This window comes from Chinchilla lanigera, unplaced genomic scaffold (genome assembly GCF_000276665.1).
Source record: "Chinchilla lanigera isolate Chin_1 unplaced genomic scaffold, ChiLan1.0 scaffold00030, whole genome shotgun sequence".
Lineage (NCBI taxonomy): Eukaryota > Metazoa > Chordata > Mammalia > Rodentia > Chinchillidae > Chinchilla > Chinchilla lanigera.
Window position 1 is genome coordinate 4,407,058 of NW_004955431.1, and position 21,422 is coordinate 4,428,479.

General features: G+C 39.7%; 1 protein-coding gene across 1 annotated transcript in view; it reads right to left on the reverse strand.

Moving 5' to 3' along the window:
* Positions 1-21,422, reverse strand: part of LOC102012676 (guanylate cyclase soluble subunit beta-2-like) — a 69,414-nt gene that overhangs the window by 19,190 nt on the left and 28,802 nt on the right. Inside the window, 7 exon segments of the mRNA XM_013515724.1 lie at positions 1,074-1,290; positions 2,789-2,892; positions 4,140-4,248; positions 5,313-5,509; positions 6,384-6,483; positions 11,643-11,803; positions 11,901-11,907. Coding sequence (XP_013371178.1) covers positions 1,074-1,290; positions 2,789-2,892; positions 4,140-4,248; positions 5,313-5,509; positions 6,384-6,483; positions 11,643-11,803; positions 11,901-11,907 — 895 coding nt within the window.

Here is a 21,422-nt window from a genome sequence, read left to right on the forward strand (position 1 = left end):
AATCATATATGTCATAAGGGGTTAATACCCAGCGTATATGAAGAACTCCTACAACTCAACCCCCACCACATACACACACACACACAAGAGAAAAAGAAAAAGAAAAATCAGGTAGAACATAGACAAGAGACTCAAATAGGTATTTCTCCAAAGAATCTGAAGAAATGGCTCAGAAGATGAAATTATGCTCAGTGTAACTTATGACTAGAACAATGCACATCAAAGCCATGTCACACTCATTATGACGGGTATTAATAAAAAAAAACAGAAAATAGTGTTTATGAGGATGTGGAGACATTGAAACCCTTGTGCATTGTTGATTGGAATGGAAAATGGTTCAGCAACTATGAAGAACAATATGGCAGTTCCTCAGTAAATTAAAAATAAAATTACCATATACCTCAGCAATTCCACCTCTGGATATACTCAAAATGACTAAAAGCAAAGACTCTAGAAGACACGTGCAAACACAGTAGTATTCTTCACAGTAGTCAAATGGTAGAATTAGCCCAAGTATCCATCAAGAAATGAATGAATAAAGAAAATATACACACATACAATAGAATATTATGCAGCCTTAAAAGAGATGGGCATTCTGATACATGGTACAGTGTGAATAAACCTCTAGCACACTACATTAAGTGAAATGTGTCAGTTACAAAGGAAAAAAAACCTGTAGGATTCCACTTATAAGAAGTACCTAGAGTAGCCAAAATCACAGAGAGGGTAATAGAATGATAGTTGCCAGAAAATGGAGAAAAGAGCAATAAGAAATTTGTGTTCAATAGGTAGAGAGTTTCAGTTTTACAAAAGATGAAAAAAAAAAAATCCTGGAGCTAGAACGGTGGCAATAGCTGTGCAAGTTGTGAACGTACTTAATGAATGTGTATAATTCATTTATGTCTAAACCTGAAATGGTTTAACAAATAAAATGTATCAGGCCAACTGGAAATGTCAGAAAAACATCCTGTAGTCCTTGCTCTGGTGTTTAGGAAATTGGAAAACTGTGTCTCTTCTCCTTCTGATCAATCTCCCAAACAGGCAGGGAGCAAAGGGAAGGAGTGAGTTATTACCTCGGAGTCTGAGTGTGGGCTGATTTTTCGATGCTTCAAACATCACTTCTTTTCATGTCTTCAGGATAAATGGACTGTTGATAAATTTGCAGATGCTGGAAATGTTGAAGGTAACTTGAGGATGAATGATGGAGAAATACTCATCTAATTGAATCTTCTGGGTCTGGAGTCCTGGGACATACTTCTGAATATTCACTCCAGCTTGCTTGACCCTTAGCTATCCACAGAGGAGAGATGTCAGGGAAACAGAAAGCAACCTCCACCATAAAATTGCCTTTAGGAATAATGTTTTGGCCATGCTTTGTGACTCACTGGGGAGAAATGGAGTCAGTAATGAAATAAACATCATGTAAGTAATAACTTTTTAAAACAATTGTACGTGCAGCTAATGTCGAAGGGGGAAAAAACAGTATAGGCATACTCGGGAGCATATTCTGACTAGTGAGAAAGAGATATTAAAGCTCTCAATTGAGCCAATAGTTCTTTCTCACCTCTCTAAAAGCTTTCTGTGTCTCTGTCTCTGTGTCTTTGTCTCTATCTCTATTTCTGTCTTTGTCTCTCTAGCTAATAAAGAAACTAGCAAATTCTGTGCTACTGAATCTGGAATCCAGGCATGGGTACAGGAGTCCTTCAAAGTGGTAAGGGGATTCTTCACTGCTATCTCCCCATAAAAAATAGAAGAAAGAAAGAAAATGGGGATCCTTGACATATAAAGTCAAGTGCCAGCATAACATCAAGGAATAATAAACTGTATTAACCATGAGACTTTGTTAGGCTATAGAAATCAATTTCATCTTTTAGCATATGTGTAAATATCATTGCATTTTCTGTTAATCTATGCCTAAATCTTAAAAGAAATTTTTAAAGTAAATCATAATTTGAAATTTTAACAGTGGAAATAGGAAGAATAACAATAATACTAATACCTTTGTGGCATCAGGAAAATGCCTTATATGGTATTGAATATGGTATTTAATTTAACTGCATCGTATGGGGTGTTCATTTACTTCAGTGAGATCATAATTTATTTTTGGGAGAAGACGACCCTCAAATGGGTAAATTTCATAGAATTTGTATCAGCAATCATCTGGTAGGTGATAATTTAATATCTTCATGGGTCTAAACAAATATCAGAGAAAAATACAATAGCTAACAGTGCTTTAAGTTTTTTTTGAGCATGTTCATTTTGCCTACTTATTCTTTAAATAAAGCATAACGAGTCCAATTCACACATATTTTATCCAGGGAAATCAATAACCTTCAAATTCAGTCCTCTTATAGCCCACACAGAACATGGCAGAAGCATGGGCCTCTCCCTGACAAGACACGGATGTGAAATACAGTGGGATCAAGATATTCCTCCTGGTGGTCACAGAAATGGTAGGAGGTCATGATTAGCATTCCACTCAACCACTGCTATGACCATAGTCTGATGTTTCTATATGTAGTTAATCTCAACTTCATTTCCTTTTCCCTTTTTTCTACTGGTAAACTTTCCATTTATTCACTAGTTCAAACCTCCTTCTGTACCAAGAAGATTCTGAATTCTGGTTTCCAGAAGATTCTACAATATGAAATGAAGTCAGTGGTCCTTCTAGGCTAAAGTCTAGTCCCCCAAGGCCTGAAAACTCCTCAGGGACTTAAAAGACTATAAAGCATTTTCCCTCCCATGGCTTATCTTCAACTCTGAGCTCCAAAGGGAAAGGACCTCTTACTGCTTCATCAAAGACAATGTGGAACGGAAAAGTAGTGCAGAATGTCTTCGCTTCCATCCAGAGTGTCTCAGGACAAACGGGCTTGAAGGCATCACTGAGGTGCCCTGGACACAGAAAGAGAGAGCCCTAATGAGAGGCGGCTCCTGCTGTGGCCCTTGCACGGAGCTAAGCCTGGGACAGGGATAGAATCTTAAGTGTTTCACAGGCAAAGTGTGATCCCCGCTTTTTAGCCCGGGATCCCTCAGCATCTCCAGATGGCTATGGCAATTCTTCTTCCAAATTAAAACAAACAGAAAACTTGCTACCAGGTTGAGAAGCCCTCCTGCCCCCTGCCAAGTTTCTGCCCGATGCTGAAGAGTTTCTGGGCCAATTGAGTACGTCTCTCCGTGAAAACAGAGTCTGCATTGAAATGGTGACAGCCAGACAATGAGCTCGCAGAGCAGAGCGTGTGCACTGGGCCCAGCATCAGGGACATTTGCCATGCAGCTTTTTAGACTGACAGTTTTGGGTGGCACATGAAAATTTAACCAACAGTCCTATTTGGCAGGGGGTAGAGATTCAAAATGGAGCCTTTTTGATATGAAAATGTCCCAGACAAAGGATGTCAATTGCGTGTTTGACTCGTTTGCCACAGCTTGAAGGACTCAAAATGCAGCTCTTTGAGCCCTGCAGACCTTCTCCCAGATGCTTGTCGTCTGACCCATCAGGCCATGGTGAGGAGCATCTAGCTCCCTTCTCCCAGTGAATCAGAGCTCTTATTCACACTCAGGTGTTAGGTGCCAGTTGTTAGACCAGCTCAAGGCCCGCAGGGGTACCATAGACAGCTTTTTGCCTTTATTTTGCAAGTGGAAAGTTAAAGGACCTTGTCCAAGGTCACACAGCTTCTCAGGGACAGAGCCAGAAATCTACTGGCTTGGTTTTTGGCCCACTGTTTTTTGCACTACTGGACCATCATGGTTATTATCCACATCTTTCTAGTCCAGAAATGCTTCCCAATTGAGAAGGCCTGGATCCAGAAGATGAGCAATGCAAAATTCCTAGTGCTTGTTCATACATCAGTGTCTGTCTTCCTTGTTTTCCTCAGTCCCCAGCTGAACTGATTCTAGTCCTTTTTCTGGTGATGTTCTCTGAATATAGGAGAGAGTACCTCCGTGTTACTCATACAAGCAGAAGGGCCTACAGGCTGAAAGTTAAAACCTGACATTTTAACATTAAAAACCAAGAATGCCAAATCCAGGCTCTGAAGGTAGCAGGGGTATCACAGTCATGGTGAGTTCTACTTCACATCCTGGAGCTACTTTCCTTGAGAACCGGCAGTCTTTCTCAGACACTGAGACAACAGCACACCTACCTTTTCCAAACATAACTATACTCCTCACAGTATCCCAGTGAGATTCCTTCCCAGGACAAACAGAGCTCCTCAAATACTTCTTCATCCTAAGGAATGCAACCTCAACAGCCTGCAAAAGGAAAGGAAAGAAGCAAGGGTGCCTGGTCATGTGACGGCAGATGCATCAACCCTATCTGCTGAGATTGGGCCACCTTTCCAAGTGGAACAGTGTCTGTGACCAGAGACACCAAGTGTCTGGAGCTCCCAAGAGTTTTCTGTAATTAATCTTCATGTTGTTTCTCTATCAAAGGAGCAAGAACATTTCATAAAATCTCAATAATGGTGTAGGGCAGTGATAGTGAACCTTTTAAAGCTCTGAATGATAACAAAAACACTACTGCAGCACAAATGCTATAGGTTCCCCACCACCGGTCTAGAGTGATATCTGGCCAGAAAGTCACACATGAACATCTTTTTCAGTGGTTGAAGATGAAGCAGTAAATAGGCCCTGAGACAGGTTCTGCATGCTCCCAGACAGATATACCCTGTCCTCCAGGAATCACAGGCATATCTGTGTATTTTACAGGCCACATGACACCGACAGCTGCTCCTCTGACATGGGCGGGATCTAAACTGGGGCTAAAGTCACCCTGTGAGTAGCCAAGCATGAGGAACCTCTGGACCTGTGACTGGCTCCAGCTGCACATGGGCACTGGGGACATAACAGGCCAATTTTTTTCAGGGGGATGGTGACATATAGTACAAGGTCCAAGTTTCAAACACTTTGTACAGGTAATTTTATAAGTGAATATTTTGCCAGGCTAAGGTATGTTCCAGAGAGTCTCCAGAGTGTGACCAGTGAATACCAACCCAGTAGTTGTCAAGTAGGAGTGATTTTGCCCCCTCCTGGGACTTTGGCAATTCCAGGAAATAGTTTTTGTTGCCACACCTGAAGAGGAAGGGTTCTACTAGAATCTAGAGACCCAGGATGCTGCTAAGTATCTTATAATGCAAAAGACAGCTCATCACAAGAATTTTCTTGTCCAAAAGGTCAGTAATCCTAAGATTAAGAAATCCTGCCTTGATTACGCTATTAGAAGATCCAGATAATCGCGTTGTTTGCATAGATTGTTTCAAGACTGGTAGCTGTGCCCCAGGGAACTGTGTTTTCTGAAGGCATAGCAAACCAAGTACCTTGTGGTTTCCCTGGACGTCCTCACTATCTTGTAACCGGATTGGATTTGCACTTCTCATCTGCCTGTGAGTCTTCTGTACAATCAGAAATACAACATGCTCTTTCTTCCCTGTCCTCTCCACTTCTTCATTCATGTCAAGGATATCCATAGTTACATCAATGTCAAAGAAGTCCTTAGCCACAGCCTCAGTGATACCTGCAGCAGAAGGACACCTCTTGGTAAGGGATAGCAGAAGGTAGTGTGCCAGAAAAATTATTTAAAAGTCAATTTATTTCTTCTGATAGACTTTCCAGGGTTCTTCAAGCCCAGACCCTGCCTCAAAACAAGCAGCTTATGACAGATTAATGAAGTAAAAATATGTGGAGATTTAAGTTAGACATGTGTGAATATCAAATTTATCCAAGCCATTCTAATTTCTAGTTCAGCATCTGTTGTTGTTGTTTTTCTGGAAGGCATTTAATTCATTGAGCAGACCGAATGGAAATAATGTAAGCAAAATTCACTTGTAAAAGCAGTAAGGATCAAGTTTCTAAATTCCTCTGGAAATTTATTCTAGGATTAAAATGTAAAATATAGAGAAGAACATGTGAAGATGTTCATCCCAGTACTGTTTACAATAGCAAAATATTAGTATCAACTGAAGTGCAAAATAGGGAAATAGTTCAGACACTTACTATGAAATGAAATATCATGCAATATGGTGTGAAATAACCTGCATCAATTTAAAATGTGTTTTTAAAAACTATGAAAACACTGAAGCATGCTTTTTATAATGCCAAATACAAAAAAGTTGATACAAAATAGTATTTGTAGAATTATCATGACTATGTAAACACCTGCATAATTTAAAATGATAAAAGAAAATTAAAAGTTATTCCTTCTTTTGGTATTTTGAAAACATTTTAAGAGCTTAAAGACTTCGAAAGTCATGACAAAGATAGCAAGGACTTAGACATTATACATAAGAGCTCCCTACCCACTGCCAACCCTTCACCATCCAGGAGAATTGTAGAGAAGCCCTCCTACTCCAGAGGCCTTAGAGCTTTTAGACTCTGAAGGCATATCTTACCTGGTACAATGTGACATAGACCACTTCTATCTGAATAGTAATGGAGAAGCATTTCCCCATCTTTTCCTTTTTCCACACGAAATGAGGGTGCATTCATCTCCTAATGTAAAAAAAAGTGTTCCCAGTGAGTGCAAATTATGTAAATTTAAGACCTTGTGAAACAATAGCACTTAATCCACTACAGCAATAGGACTATAGCTCAAAACTTTCTCAAGTCACATAGCACCTGCCGTGGTTTCAGCCTCTATGTGTCAAGAGATTTACTCTGTACCTAATTCCCCATGTACCTCCATGTGACAAGTATTAGCCCCATTTTAAAGGGAAGAGACTGGGGCTCAGGGAAATTAAAGCTAGATTAATGGTGGAACAATGGTAGACCCCTAAAATGAGCCTTTGAACGATGCCATCCTACATCCACTCATACTCCAAGAGCAGTGCAGGTGGGAGGAAATTTTAATGAGTTTCTGCAATGCTTCGCCTATGACCAAGTGACCATGGGCATCTTCACTCACAGCAAGATCATGGGCTCAGAAGAATTTACAAGGGGAATATACTGATAACTTCCTTTCTCTGAAAGCTCTACTACTATCTATGGTATCAAGCCATATATTTGAAAAACAAATATCCCCAAGCACACATCAGAAGAAACCCTCTTTCTTCAGGAACAAGTGTTGATGTTCAAATAGGCCCCCATCTCACCATAAATGAGAGGTAGGTCAGCAAAGGAAGAGGACTTTGCCTGGGAGATTCTCTGAGAGAAGTAGCATTCTCTTCTGCTTGATTCATGCGCAGCTCAGCACCCTGTAAACACAGCTTTCAGTTTGAGTGAGAGAAAACTTTAAGGAAGTATTTTCCTATTCCTTTCCATGGTGGAGGACTGCAAGTTCCAATGAATTTCCTTTTTCCCCCTTAACATTTATTTTATTAACCAAAAGTATTTACACAGATAAAAATACATATATTTAGCCTGGCTGGCAAGCGCGAGGTTGTGAGTTCAATTGCTGGTACTGGAAAAAAACCATATGTTTGTATGTATGTATGTTCATATCTTGACTAAATGTAAACGGGATTTGAGGAAGCACATATAAAAGGTATATAGTAAAAGAGGGAAATAAAAGTGAATCTGAAATATTTATCCAGATGCTCCATAGTGAAAATAAAATAACAGAATACAGAGGTGGAAATGGAGATCCACGCACTCTGGCATACGACTGCCTATGGCTCAAACTCCTCCCAGACTTTCCTCAAAGACAGTCCTAGAACTTCTTGCTTTTAGTTCCTCCAGTCTCTAAGTAATGCAATTATACATTTATTTATTGATTAAAGTGGGGAAATTTTTGAAAGTGGAGAGTGAGAGAAAAAGAAAAATGATAACAAGCATCCCAAAACATAGTTTTTGGAGACAAACACTCCTAGATTTGGGCTTTCACTCAGTCACTACAGCTTGAGTGATTTACAAGTGATATTTGACCTTTCTGTTTTTTTGTCTTTTGAAATAGAGTCTTGCTATGTAGTCCAGACTGGCCTTGAACTCACTATGTAGTCCAGGCTGTTCTCAACCTGATGGCAATCCTCCTGTCTCAGCCTCCAAAATGGTGGGATTACAAGCATGTGCCACCATATCTGGCCATATATGACCTTTCTGGACTTCAGTTTTCTCATATGTACAGAGGGGAAAATAAGAGTCCCTAATGTTAGGCATGTAAAGAGGATATATCAACATTCATAGATTGCTCAGCATAACATCTGCCTATCAGAATTAGAAGTTAGTAAAAGTTAAAAGTAAGAACAAAAACATGGTTATAATCAAGAGTGCATGCTTTATGGAAAATCAGCATTATCTTATTTTATTCTTGCCTAAAGAGACAATCTATAATATTTTATCTAGCATAAAGTACTTGATATTGCTATCAAGTATTATTGCACAAATTAAAACAACACTGAGATTCCATCTCATCCCAGAAAGGATGGCTATCACCAAGAAATCAACCAATAACAAATGCTGCAAAGGCTGTGGGGAGAAAGGAACCCTACTCCACTGCTGGTGGGAGTGTAGATTGGTGAAACCACTGTGGAAATCAGTTTAGAGATTCCTCACAAAACTAGGATTAGAAGTCCCCTTTAACCCAGCTATTCCCCTTCTGGGTATTTTCCCAGAAGAATTAAAGACATCATACCACAGCGATATATGTGCACCCATGTTTATAAGAGCACAATTTGTTATAGCTAAATCTTGGAAACAACCCAGATGCTCATCCACTGAGGAATGGATAAAAAAGTTATGGTATTTCTAAACAATGGAGTATTACTCAGCTTATTAAAAAAGATAATCTCGAGGCTTTTGTAGGTAAATGGATGCAACTAGAGACCATACTCATAAGTGAAATAAATTGGATCCAGATGAGTAAACATGATATTGTTTCCTTGGTGTAGGAACCTGAAAGACTAGGTAAAACTAAAAACATACAACAGATGATAGGAAAGGGAAAGAAATTGCTCAAAGGAAGGAACAACTGGGATGAGACTGGGATGAGGGAAAGAAGATAAAAGAAAGAAGGCAAAACATAAATATGTATATATGAATAGCTGCAAGGACTGTATTGCTGTTGTCTGATAGTGTATTGAACTGAACAGTTAATGCTCACAGTTTTTTATGTTCTGATCGACAGTGCATGCTTGTGTCTGGTGGTCTGAGCAACTGATTTGAAGGTAACAGTATGCAATGGAATTACAATGGTGAACTCCTACCATCTTGTCTAGTGAAACTCTGTATTATCTCTAAGGTTTTATTGAAGAATTATTTTCTTATTCTCTTTAGTGGTTTGAACAATCTTTCATTCTTACATCTAATAATCTGAGCAGTGTAGTTGAGGACAGCGATATGAAATGTAACAATCACTGTTGCTTTGTATTAATTTGTCTTGAGACCCTGTATCACTTTGAATGTTCTTGCTTTGATTTGTTTATGTTTGTGATACTGGTATATTGCTACTGTCCTATTTTTTTTTGTTTGTGTCTCATGTACTATTCTCTTTAAAACAAAAGAAATTTTAAAAAAAGTATTATTGCACAGATTTTATCCCAACTTCTATAACATTTAAATATTTTATCTATTTCATTAATATGAAAAATGTTCTCACAAATCACCAGACAGTTTCTATTCTATTGCTTCTCTAACAATATGGATGGGGCATGGGGTGGGTGACCAACAGAAGAAGGGCAGCAGGACTGGGTATAAAAATAATTGACGGGATTTCAGAAACTTGATTCCTTCCCCTCTTCTTCATGAGAGTGATAATAATATGGTAACAATATCTGAACCAAAAAAGACATTTCATAATGTCTTTTACTTCATGAATTTATAGAAGACTATTAGTAATTTACCCAGAACTTAGTAAATTAGACTATTAGTAAATTACCCAGCAATTTACCCAGAATATAAATCAATAAATTACCAAATTTCAAGTGAAAGATTTTATATTTAAACATATAATGCAAGTTTATTGAAGAAACTAAATGTATTTCTTTATATTCTAATTGTTCTGCATTTTAGAAAGAAATTTTATAAAAGATTGCCATGAAAATTCTTGTAATTTTAAAACTTGCCTTAGTGAACAGAGAAAAAAGGAAGAAGGAAGAATTATTATTTATAGAAGTGCCTGTTACAGTGCCAAGGGTTTTTATATGTTATCTCCTTTAATTCACACGTCATTATGAAGTAGGTAAGTTATTTAGCTCCTATTATCCCTTTTTGTCTCTGTGTCCAATGTTTTAAAAAGTATGCAGTAAATACTGGGCATTCAATAAATACTTATTAAATAAGTAATGGTAAAAACCTGAGGTTCAGAGAGGACAATTTGTTGTGCCCAACGGGGGAGGCCGTTACCAGCAGGCACTGCAGAAAACCACAGAAGAACAAAGCCCTGTCCATCTGCACCTCCCATTCAGAGAAATGGGACCACACTCTCATCTGCCCTGCCCATTAAGAGAAGCACAACCACACTATCTCTGCCCCAAGTTCCTCAAGGCAGCAAACTCCTGTTTTCTCCTTTAAATTCTTTGTTCTACCTTCACTTCCTGCTGATTTTGCTCTCCAAACTCAGCCCACTCTCACAGGAATGAATAAATAACCATGGTTGCTTATACAAGTTTTCTCAGCTGGCCTTCTTCTCCTCTGCACCTTTAACATATAACTCGCATGTCCAGGATTACACAGCCTGTAAGTTGCAGAACATGTCAGACAGTGGTAGAAGCCCATCAGACCCTACAGCCAGGGGTCTTCTCACTCATATCCCCAAGAAGTTCACATGATAACAACAGAACAGGCCCGAACACTCATTTTACTTAAAGTCCGTTAAAGTTTTCAAAACTCTGATTCCTTATGCCAAATATGGGTTTTCCTGTATAACATCTATAAGAGTGCAAAATAGTTACTGGGGCATATTAGCATAAATAATACTGCATTATCCACATAACAACCCTGCAAAGGTGGTTAGGAACATGAAATATACAAATAGGGAAGCTATAAAGGGCCTTAAAAGTAAATATAAACTATCTTACATAAAATAATAAACTACTACTATGATGTGTGAATACTACTTTGTCTTTTCAGTAAAGCGCTTTCTTACCTATCAAAGAAAAGAGTCTAGGTGTCTGAATTTCCAGTGACTTTACAAGGAAGAAACCAAGGCATGAACTCCAGAAGAACATATCCCAGTAGGGAAATTAGTTTCTTAACGCTTCAATCAGTCACCCTGTGGGTTAATCAGAATTGGATGATTTCCGATTCTGGCTCTCAGTCCTGTCAAGTCTTTCCTTCTGATACTTGGATAACATGAATTTGGCTGCATAAGCTATTTATCAGCTCCAGCCAGGCCAGAAAACCTTAGGAGAGATTTTGCAAATCTACTGAAACCTGGCTGTTTTCCAGCCTTTGTCCCCATTGGGAACAGCCTCCTAGATTTCATTTTTAAGCCTACACTGGCCACACTGAAGAGTCCATCCCTCATCACAACGCTGAACCTCTCTTTGATAGTTTTTGTCAGCCAGTTTACAAAGATGCCAACAGATATTTCTTTTCCTTTTCTTTTCCAAGATAATTCTTGGGCTACTGACTCCAGGGACCAAAAATTCTGGAGCATAAGAGGAGAAGCAGTTGCCTTGGACCTACTCCTTTTAAAGGGGAGGGAAAAGATTGCCCAAAAACACTGAGCAAGTGCTTTCTCTCTGGATCATCAAGACCAGCTCTGACAGTGTTACCTGATAAGACAGGGCGAGGTAACTATGGAGGGCATCTAGGTTTTCGATAAACTCCGTGAGATTCCCTCCCAGTGTCCGCAGCATCTGGTCATAGCCAGACATCTTACAGAATTTAAAGAAGTATTCTCCAAAGAGCTTCAGAATGGCTTCTGGGGACACACCTGTAGAATGCAAAGCGTATGCACAACAAACTCCCCTGAAGTTTATTTTTGTTTTTTTGGTTTTTTTTTGGTTTTTCTCCAGTACTGGGAACCGAACTCACGACCTTGCACTTGCCAGGCAGGCGCTTTTGCCGCTGAGCTAAATCCCCAGCCCCTCCCCTGAAGTTTATTTTTCTCCCTTGAGTGGCCTTCTTTGACCTAGAATGCATTCAAATCCACAAGATTCTTAACTGAGCTACTGTCTAAGCCTTTACCTTGCTCATGAGTGAATGCCAATAATAACATCACTGGCAGAAAGCCATCATAGGGAACCCACCACAGCCTTAGGTGCTTATTAATCATGAGTTTCTTTCAACCTCACCTCATCTTTCCCATGGCATCCATGGCATGTATTTCCCTATACCCAAGGAGGGTGTGCAGAGATACTGTACCCTCTTCACCACTGAATCCAGTGCTCAGATCAAGGTTTACTCTGGGAAGAGCACAGAATGGCTCTCTGCCATCTTCCCCATCACCTCCAACATCTTCAAATATAGCAGTTTAAAGTGTAATCCAAAGCTACCTCTGAGAAAGATTTAATATCCCAGTGCAAAGACAACTCCAAGGCTATGTTCTCCTGGTTCAGCTAAAAGATGATAGCCAATGTCCACAAGACCTTCCTTTCTCTCTTTGCCTTATCAGACCTTAGTCTCCCTTCAAAGTCTGGTTTTTACATTATATTCTCCAGAAGATGTCGCTGACTACCCCAAGTCATACTGAATTTGTTCTCCTTAAGTGGTACATTTTTCCCCTTCTTAACTTTAGAGTGACACCAGTGGGCCGCACACTCATCCTACACGTTTTCTGAGCTAGACACAAAACAGGTGTTTGATGAGTTCCTGAGAGTAGGTGAGGACTGATGCTTATTTCTCCCCGACCCCTGACTCCACTATTCGGACAGCAAATATTTTTAAAGAATAGTCTATTTTCTGCAACACCCATGAGTCATGTTCTTTTACTCAGTATTTGTCAAAATCTTGGAAGGTGGATGATCTTATAATCATGTCCCCCTTTTTTCAGATGAGCTCCCTGAGGCTGTGAGCTTTGTGAACTGACCTCAATTGTACAGAGTAGCAGAGACCAGATTTACTGAAGAGACTATAATTCTAAATTCAGTGCTTTCAGTACTATACCCTGCAGCCTCCTGGGCAGCAGTAGAAAAACAAGGATCTCCCAAAGGCAATAGCTGCTTATGGGCTGTCATCACTGATGTGGGAACGGGGTACACGTTTATGCTGCCAGCCGGAGCTCCTGGGGAAAACACTTTCTTATTTATGGTGGGGTTGTAACTCAAATGAGTCCTGGGAAGCAGAGAAGGTTCAGAATGCCCAGGTTAATGAGCGACCCTCAGGCTTCACAGTACAATGGCTTCATCCTTGATAGACTCTGCGATCCTCTGGCTAGATCTGGAATTCACAGGAAAGGGGCATTCCATGTCTGCTGAGCTCTCCAGGAATGAATCCCTGACAGGGGTCACAAGGAGGTCTGGGTACTTCCCAGCTTCCGCTTCTTTCCTCAGATAGCAGATTCTCTGCAGCCAGAACTTTGGGGTGACAATTGTTCTGTTATCCAAGAAGGACATAGTATCTCTTGTCAGAGATGAGATATATATCTTTCCCAAAAATTCTTAGCTGGATCTTCTGAATTTAGACAAAGCTCAGAGGGCAGGGTTGGATGTGGTCATGGTCTGTGTTAATTGCCTCCACTGGGTTCTTTGTTTGTGGGTCCATCCTAGGTAGATGCAGGGAATCTTGACTATGCTAGTAACCAGAAGATACCTGCTAACTCCTAAGTAAACTGAAATAAATTGTACTCAGGTCCTTTCCAACGCTTATGATTTCCTGAGATAAATAAAAATAAATGAACTGGTATGAAAGTGCTCCTTCTTCCATCTTCCTCTCCTTCCCTTCCTTCTAAATCTAGCATATGCAAGCTGAGAAAATACAGCTGTGATCTGCAGCCTGCAGATGACACTCAGAGCAGGTGCTTCCTGTGACTAGCCAGGAAAAGCGCAGGTCCCCAAAGCCTTTGTTCTCGGAGGGGCCTCTCCCAAGAGGACCATGCTGGATGCAAGGCAAGCAAAGCTATAATCAACTGACAATGGAAGCCTTGTGTAGAAAGACCACCTGTTTGATTTTTCCTTTAAATCTGAAAACTTACAAAATTCCCAGAAGTTGGTTGGTCCAGACCCTGGTTATTTTATTTCTAAGTGTGCGGGTCTGTTAACAGGAAAAGACTTCTGGCTGAGAGACTAACTTCTTGAACAACAGTCTTGTGCTCGGGTGGTTTCTATCTGTGGTGGGCTGGGGGATGCTTCTGAAATTCTTGGTTCAGAAAGCTTGTCTGGCAGAGCACAAAGACCTCTTTTAAAAATTAACAACTGTCTAATTTTTTATATAGTTTTGCTTCAGTGAATTTAGAATTCCAAAAGCCCTCTAGTCACAGAAGGTCAGGTTAAAAAAATGCAAGGATGAACTAAATACAAGGTCTTAAATGCTTTAAAGTGTTATTTAATAGTGCAAAGGAATCTATAGTGTTTGTCATTTTTCTCTCTCAAATTAGTGTAGGGAAGAAAGGGAAATAAGAAATGTGTACCTATCTTGTTATTTGTGAAAAATTAAATGCAAGCCAGATTAGCAAGGGACCACTGAAATTGGTTACCTACAGGACAGCACTGAGACTAAAATAAGAAAGATAGAAAAATTGTGATGGAGGACAGAATGGCACTTTTCTGAGCATGACTTTTTGAATAGATCTGATTTTAAGAATTATGTGAATTTCATATGCCTAAAATAACATCATTAAGGACAGGGAGAAATCCAAAAATGGAACACAAACAGAAACTAATGAAGAAAAATATTTCAATAGAAAAGGTTTGAATAACATAATTACCTCCAAGAAATTAACCCAGTAACATTTGAACATAGTATGAAGACTGCTTTGTTCTCAAGCTAAAGAGAGAAAGAATTTTGAACAAACATTTAACTGCACTTAATAGGCTTCTCTTTTACATCAGTGTGGGTTAGCGCATTTCTGAAAACACTTGCTGGACATTCAAGGTTGAGGATATAAATAAATGTCTTGTAGACTGTAGAAGTCAGGTTTCTCACTATGTGAGATTGAGGTTATAATTATGGAAAGAAGAATAAAATGAACTCTCCAGTGTTGGATTAAAGAAACGTTACATAATAAGACCACACAAGGCCAGGTGTGGTGGCGCACACCTGTAATCCTAGCACTTAGGAGGCTGAGGCAGGAGGATCACTGTGAGTTTGAGGCCAGACTGGGCTACAAAGTGAGCTTAAGGCTAGCCTGAACTGCATAGCGAGACCCTGTCTCAAAAAAAAAAAAAAAAAAAAAAAAAAAAACAAAGACCACACAACCTATCATGGGATGATAGATGATAGATGATAGATAGATAGATAGATATAGATAGATAGATAGATAGATAAACAGATAAATGTGTATCATCTGTTTTCCAGCTCTGTTTCCTAACAAGGCCTAAGAGTACCAGTGAGCTCACCCACTGATCAAATATTAGTTTTGAAATGCCATTCTCCAGAACTCCTTGGAAAAATTGAAGATTTGAGTGGAGCAGGAAAAGTGAAACTAACCTATACCATTTTGTCATGCCAGAAAATAAAAAGGTAATAAAAATAAAAGGAACATGTCAAATAGGAAACAAAGTGAGTTTGGAGGGAATCCCACTGACTGGATCTTAAGGAATTTGAGCACAAAAATAAAGCCAGGTGTGATAGTACACACCTGTAATTCCAGCACTCTGGAAGGCTGATGCAGGAGGACTGAAAGTTCAAACCCAGTGTGGACAACTTAGCTGAGATGTCTCAGGAAAAAAAGGTGGGGGAGGGCTATGGGTATAGTTTCCTGCAAAAGCCCTGGGTTCAATCCATGGTACCCCAATAAAGTAATAATAAATAAATAAATAATAAATCCTATTTTTAAAAAATAAAAAGCAAGAATCCACACTGTTATAAATAAATAAACTGAACAGAGAGGAAAAATTTCCTTATAGAACTCTAATTAATAAATGGAAAAGAAATAATACACTTAGAAAATAACCCTTTGACCACTATCATTAAGTATTGGTTCAGACAAGAGTTATAGAATAGTAAAATCATGGAAAAGAAAGTTTGAGAATCATCACTATATTTGCATAGTCTTAAAGTACCTCCTCGCAAGATTCTGCTAAGAGAAAAACAGTAACACTATAGTAGAGAAATCTAGCAGATTTTATCTTACCCAAGTGATCAAATTTAACATCAACAAAACTGTAACAATGCAACACTCTATGCCTCCTGATACAATGAACTGGAGAGAAGAAAAATCACTCCTGTGCTTTTTTGTGAGAAAAGTATAAACTGAAATATACCAGGAGGAATTATTAAATAATCCTAAACCGCCAAATAGCTGACCAGAACTTTCCAAAGATATCAATGTTATACAACACAGAGACTCAGGAACTCTTTCAGGTTAAAGAATGAAAGGATGTGACAACTGACACAATCCAGGGTTTCCTTTTGCTATAAAGAATACAATATATCAATTGGAAAAACCTCCATAAAGTCTGGAGAGTAGATAATAGCACTGTATCAGTGTTCATTTCCCAAGTTTGATCACTGCCTTATAGTTATGTAAGATAATATTTATGGATAAAGAATCATTATGTCTACAATATACTCAGAATTCAGGGGAGATTACAGGCACAGGTACAGAGAGATGTACAGTAGCCATATGGTAAAATATTAACATTTGGGAAATACAGATGAAACATAAATGGAAATTCTTTGCACTCTTCTTACAAGCCTTTTGTAGTTTCAATTTATGTTAAAGTTTTTGCAGATTGTCCTGAAAAGACCTTAGGAGATCTTTCGTAATAAGACCACAAAGACCACTTATCCATAGCCAACTGACCAGCTGAAAAGCAGCTAGAATCAGGATCTGAGTAATACTATGAACTTTGTTACGTATAATTGGGGCATTATCATTATATTTTTAAATGTCTTTATCTTCTTAGATACTCATACTGAAATAGTTATGGGTGAATTTATGGGAAACCTAAGATTTGCTTTAAAACATTCCATCAAAAACAAAAACAGAATGGGTGGAGGAACCAGACAGATGAAATAAGGTTGGCAAAACACTAATAATTAGTGAAGCTGGGCAGAGGGCACATGGGCCTCAGTATTCAGTTCTCTTTACTTTTGTGTGTATTAAATCTCTATTAAAAAGGTGATTTCATTTTGTTTAAATGAAAGACTCCTTTGTTAGCAGGAAAATAACCATCACAAAGTATCTATGGTTGGCTTCCAACCATGTTGTGGAGTCTTCTAACAAACTGTTAAATTGGAATGATGTATGAACTTGACCTTGCTGACTTAACAAGGTTGGCTCTTCTGTGTTGCCAGGAAACGTTTACTCCTAGTTGGGTTCAGCTCCAGAGACTGGAACAGGCAGAGATGGGCTATCCAGGGAAGGGGGAAACTGGCCACCTGCTGAAGGGCCAGTGCAGGCTGGCAGACGGAGGTGGAGGATTACACAAAGCTACCACTACCTCACTGAGCCACCTGGACAAAAGGCTAGCTCAGGGCTGGACCTCCTACAATCCCCACCTATCTCCTATCACCCAAGATATAGGTAACATAGGGCCCTCCTGGGTCACACAGAAAAGCACATACTGTTCCCAAGACAGAGAAGTAAATCCTATGAAATCTTCCATTTTTACCTTCTGCAAGCTTTCGTACTGCAGGGCTGCATCTTTGGCTATCTGGAAAGAGCCAATCACAGAGTATGCCCTCTTTCTCAAATGATATCACCTGGATCAGGCATAAGCTAAAATGTGAGGATGTGTTTTCTGAGGAGGAGAAAGAGGAGCTTCAGGACAGGAGGGACACAGCTACCTGCACTGAGACTGTCATTTACAGGGAGAAAACAGACTAAATTGGGAGAGCTGAGTTTCAGATGTAGCAATAAGTTTGCTTGGGTATCAAGAAAGAAAAAATATGAGAAATGGATGAAGGCAGCTCTGGTGGGCAGTCCTTTGCAGGGAGGAGAGAGTCTTATTTATTCCTAGTATAGCCGTCAGCCTAACCCAGGGCCAGGGAGAGGGCAGGACTCTATTGGGTGGCATGCGTAGAAAGGGAAAGGGCCAGGTACTTCGCTGAGGATCCTTTCTGAATTAAGCACTTGGCTCCCAGTAATCGATATCATGTGTAGGACAACCTCTGAGATAGGTGTCACAGGTACCATTGCTTTTTACCAAAGAGAACTTTGCCCATCAGGTTACACTGTTAGGAGTCAATGTAGCCAGGAGGTCCACTGAGTCTATCTGATTCCAGAATCCTCACTAGAGACGTTGTAGATGACTCCTCCAGTCAGCTTGACTTGGCATCAGCTTTGGAATCAGGAGACCCAAATTTCCACTGACAGTTGTTTGCACGGCCTAAGTTATTTGTCCCCACTCAAAAGGGTATAGTAGACAGCAAATCTTATGCCTCATTTCAAATGTTATGCCAGTATAAATTTTAAATTTGTAACTTTTATGTTGTTACTCTTATTTTTAAAGAAGTGTGTTCAGAGAAGGGCTGTTGGCGTTTACTGATAGCTAACTGTTAGAACACTCTTAACATGAGCTTCTTAGCAGGCAAAGTCTAGTCAGACATGGCTGTGCCAAACGGCTGTTGGATGTTGTTTTGAATTTTGTCACTTCAAATCACTAATAACCCACTTACACGCTAAGTAGGCACTTATTCATATACAGAACAATTCCTTATGCAATGCTCAACCTGCCATCTGGTCCCATCCTGAATTATGCTAATTAGAAAGCACAGAGCTATGCAGTGGCAGAGGGGTCTGGAAAAGCCCCAATAATTGCTTCAAGGTAGGAAAATTGTATTCTGGAGTCCACTTGGAAAGCAAGTGGTGACTGAGCAGGCTTTTCTCTTTATCAGTGTATTTTTTTCAACAGTAAAATGCCCTCCCTTCCACCTTCCCGTGTCTGAAGGGAAGGCTGTCCTAGTCTCTTTGCACCCCATGAGAACCCACCAGTTCAGGGTTCCCAAGACCATTTTGATTCCAAATCTCATTCATGTGTTTAATTGGATTTAACATCTCAGCTTTTTACTTGCAAAATTGTTCTTCTAATCTGTCCTTTTAGGTATAGCTTAGCAAAAGTTATAAAGATAAACAACAAGAAGAATGAAAGGCTTTTAATATTCAATGTGAGGCAGAGAGAAATCACAGTGATACACCATGGCCTTGTATAGAAAGGTGATGTGGCTGAGCCCACATGTAGGTCTGTTTATCAACTTGCTGCATCTAAATGCACTGATAGGTTGGAGATACACCTTCAGCAGATGTAAGGTGCATCCCTCTGCTAATGGTACTGACAAGCCACAGAGGGCTCATAAGCACATTCAGTTGCAAAAGCAGACCAGGATGGTTTTAGATATGCTGAGTTTTGCTGGAGATCTAAAGACTTATTAGAATTCTTGTATTAGCCCACCAGGACTCCCAAGGCCAAATACCTTAGACCAGGTGGCTTTTAGAAATGAAAATTTATTTTCTAACAGTTCTGAAGGCTAGAAATCCAAGACCAAGGGGCTGACATGGTTGGTTTCTGGGGAGGGATCTTTTCCTGGCTTCTCATCTTATCCTCACTTGATAGGAAAAAGAAAGGGAGATCTCTAGTGTCTCTTTTCCTAAGGGCACTAATGCCATGGGACCACACCTTTATGAGACTTATCTCCCCAACAACCCCACCTTCAGATAGCATCACACTGGAAGTTAAGGCCTCAGCCTACGGATTTTGTGGGGACATAATTCAGTCCAATCCATAGCAGTTCTTAAGAAAAATGCATTTTTAAATGTTAAAAAAAATCTGCTGAAAGATCTATTCTATATAATATGAAATCCGAAAACTTTTTCTGCAATAAAACTTTATTTACAAAAACAGAAAAGGCCCCAGATTTGGCTCATGGGCTGTAAACAGTTTGCCACGCCTGATCAAAGAGCATGGAACTTTATTTTTTACCACAGCCATTTAAAGTGAACATCAAAGTCCATCTCCACTATCAGGGGACAGCATTCAAAGGTACAAACCATAGAAATAGATCCTCCTTCCTTTTAGATTCAACATTCAGTACTCATTTGCTGAACACCTACTAGATGCTCTGCTCCTTGTTACACACCTCACATTTGTTATATCATTTAATTCATTCCTTCCCACAGCCATTCAGGTATTGTTCCTCCTTCAGGAAAAGTGCAACTGTCACAGCCCAAGGTCACACTGCTGGCATGGCTGAGTAGAATCCAACCCTTCCTGCTCATTCTAGACTATCAAGATGCCCCTTGACAGAGGACTAAGAACTAAACCATGGCTTCATTGTACAGCCACTACCTCTTCTTGCTGCTGGGATCCCTGAAATAAAACACAGGAAGGTGAACTTAACTTCACTATCAACTTTCAGCTGCTTTGGCCTTTTGCATTCTAACCTCTGTCACTCTCCAATTTTTCAGATCTGATATGGTCATCTCATTACAGAAATCTCATGTGATATTTTGTATTCTTTCTGGGGAGAGAATACATCAGTGTTCTTTCTACTTACCTACAAGACATGATTCAATTTGAAACAATAAAACTTGCTTGTGAGCTACCATGCTTCACTCAGAATCACAGACCTTCACAATTGTGAGAAGTGGGAGGCAGTGTGGGAACCTTCCTTAGGTGGGGTGTATTAGGACCAAGAAGACATCTGGCTTTGTGGTTTGAAAAGTACTTTTAACATCATAATCATTTTTTTTTTTTAAGAAAGTGATGATTAAGTAAATAAAACAGAACCTCACTTTGGCAGGTGCATCGAACAAGGAGATGAGAGGTGCAGTTGCTGCTGTTTGTTCAGCAAAAGGGTGATAAGACAATCAGAGAGAAAGCCAGAACACAGATCCCCAGGCTCCCAGCCCATCAGGGCAAGTGCAGTGCCCCTAAAGAGCACCACCTTAGAACAACTGACACCACCGAGAGAGGAGACAGCATGGCTGAATAGAAGGGTAGCCTCATTCAGAGCTACTCAGAGACATTCAACTAAAAACACAGGTAATTGGAAGAAAGGGGAGGACGTACACCCTGAAACCAAAATCAATCTGAAAGAGACTCATAGATCAAGCAAAATATAGATAATGGTGGGTTGCTGGATCAGGACAACTGCCCACCATACTTGGAATCTTAAAAGACATATATTAAATATTGTGACTAAATGAAGCCATGCAGAATAGTCTTGGATATAAAGTCCTATGCCTCTCCTACCTTCACCCAAACAGAGGACACTACAGCTAAGCAGTAAATTCCACAGACACATAGGAGTGAGTGAATTGCTCCCTCTCTGAAGATTGACCAGTTTTCCTTTTTTTCTTCTTCTCTTCTTTCTCTTCTCTTCTCTTCTCTTCTCTTCTCTTCTCTTCTCTTCTCTTCTTCTCTTCTCTTCTCTTCTCTTCTCTTCTCTTCTCTTCTCTTCTCTTCTCTTCTCTCTTCTCTTCCTTCTCTTCTTTTCTCTTCCCTTCCCTT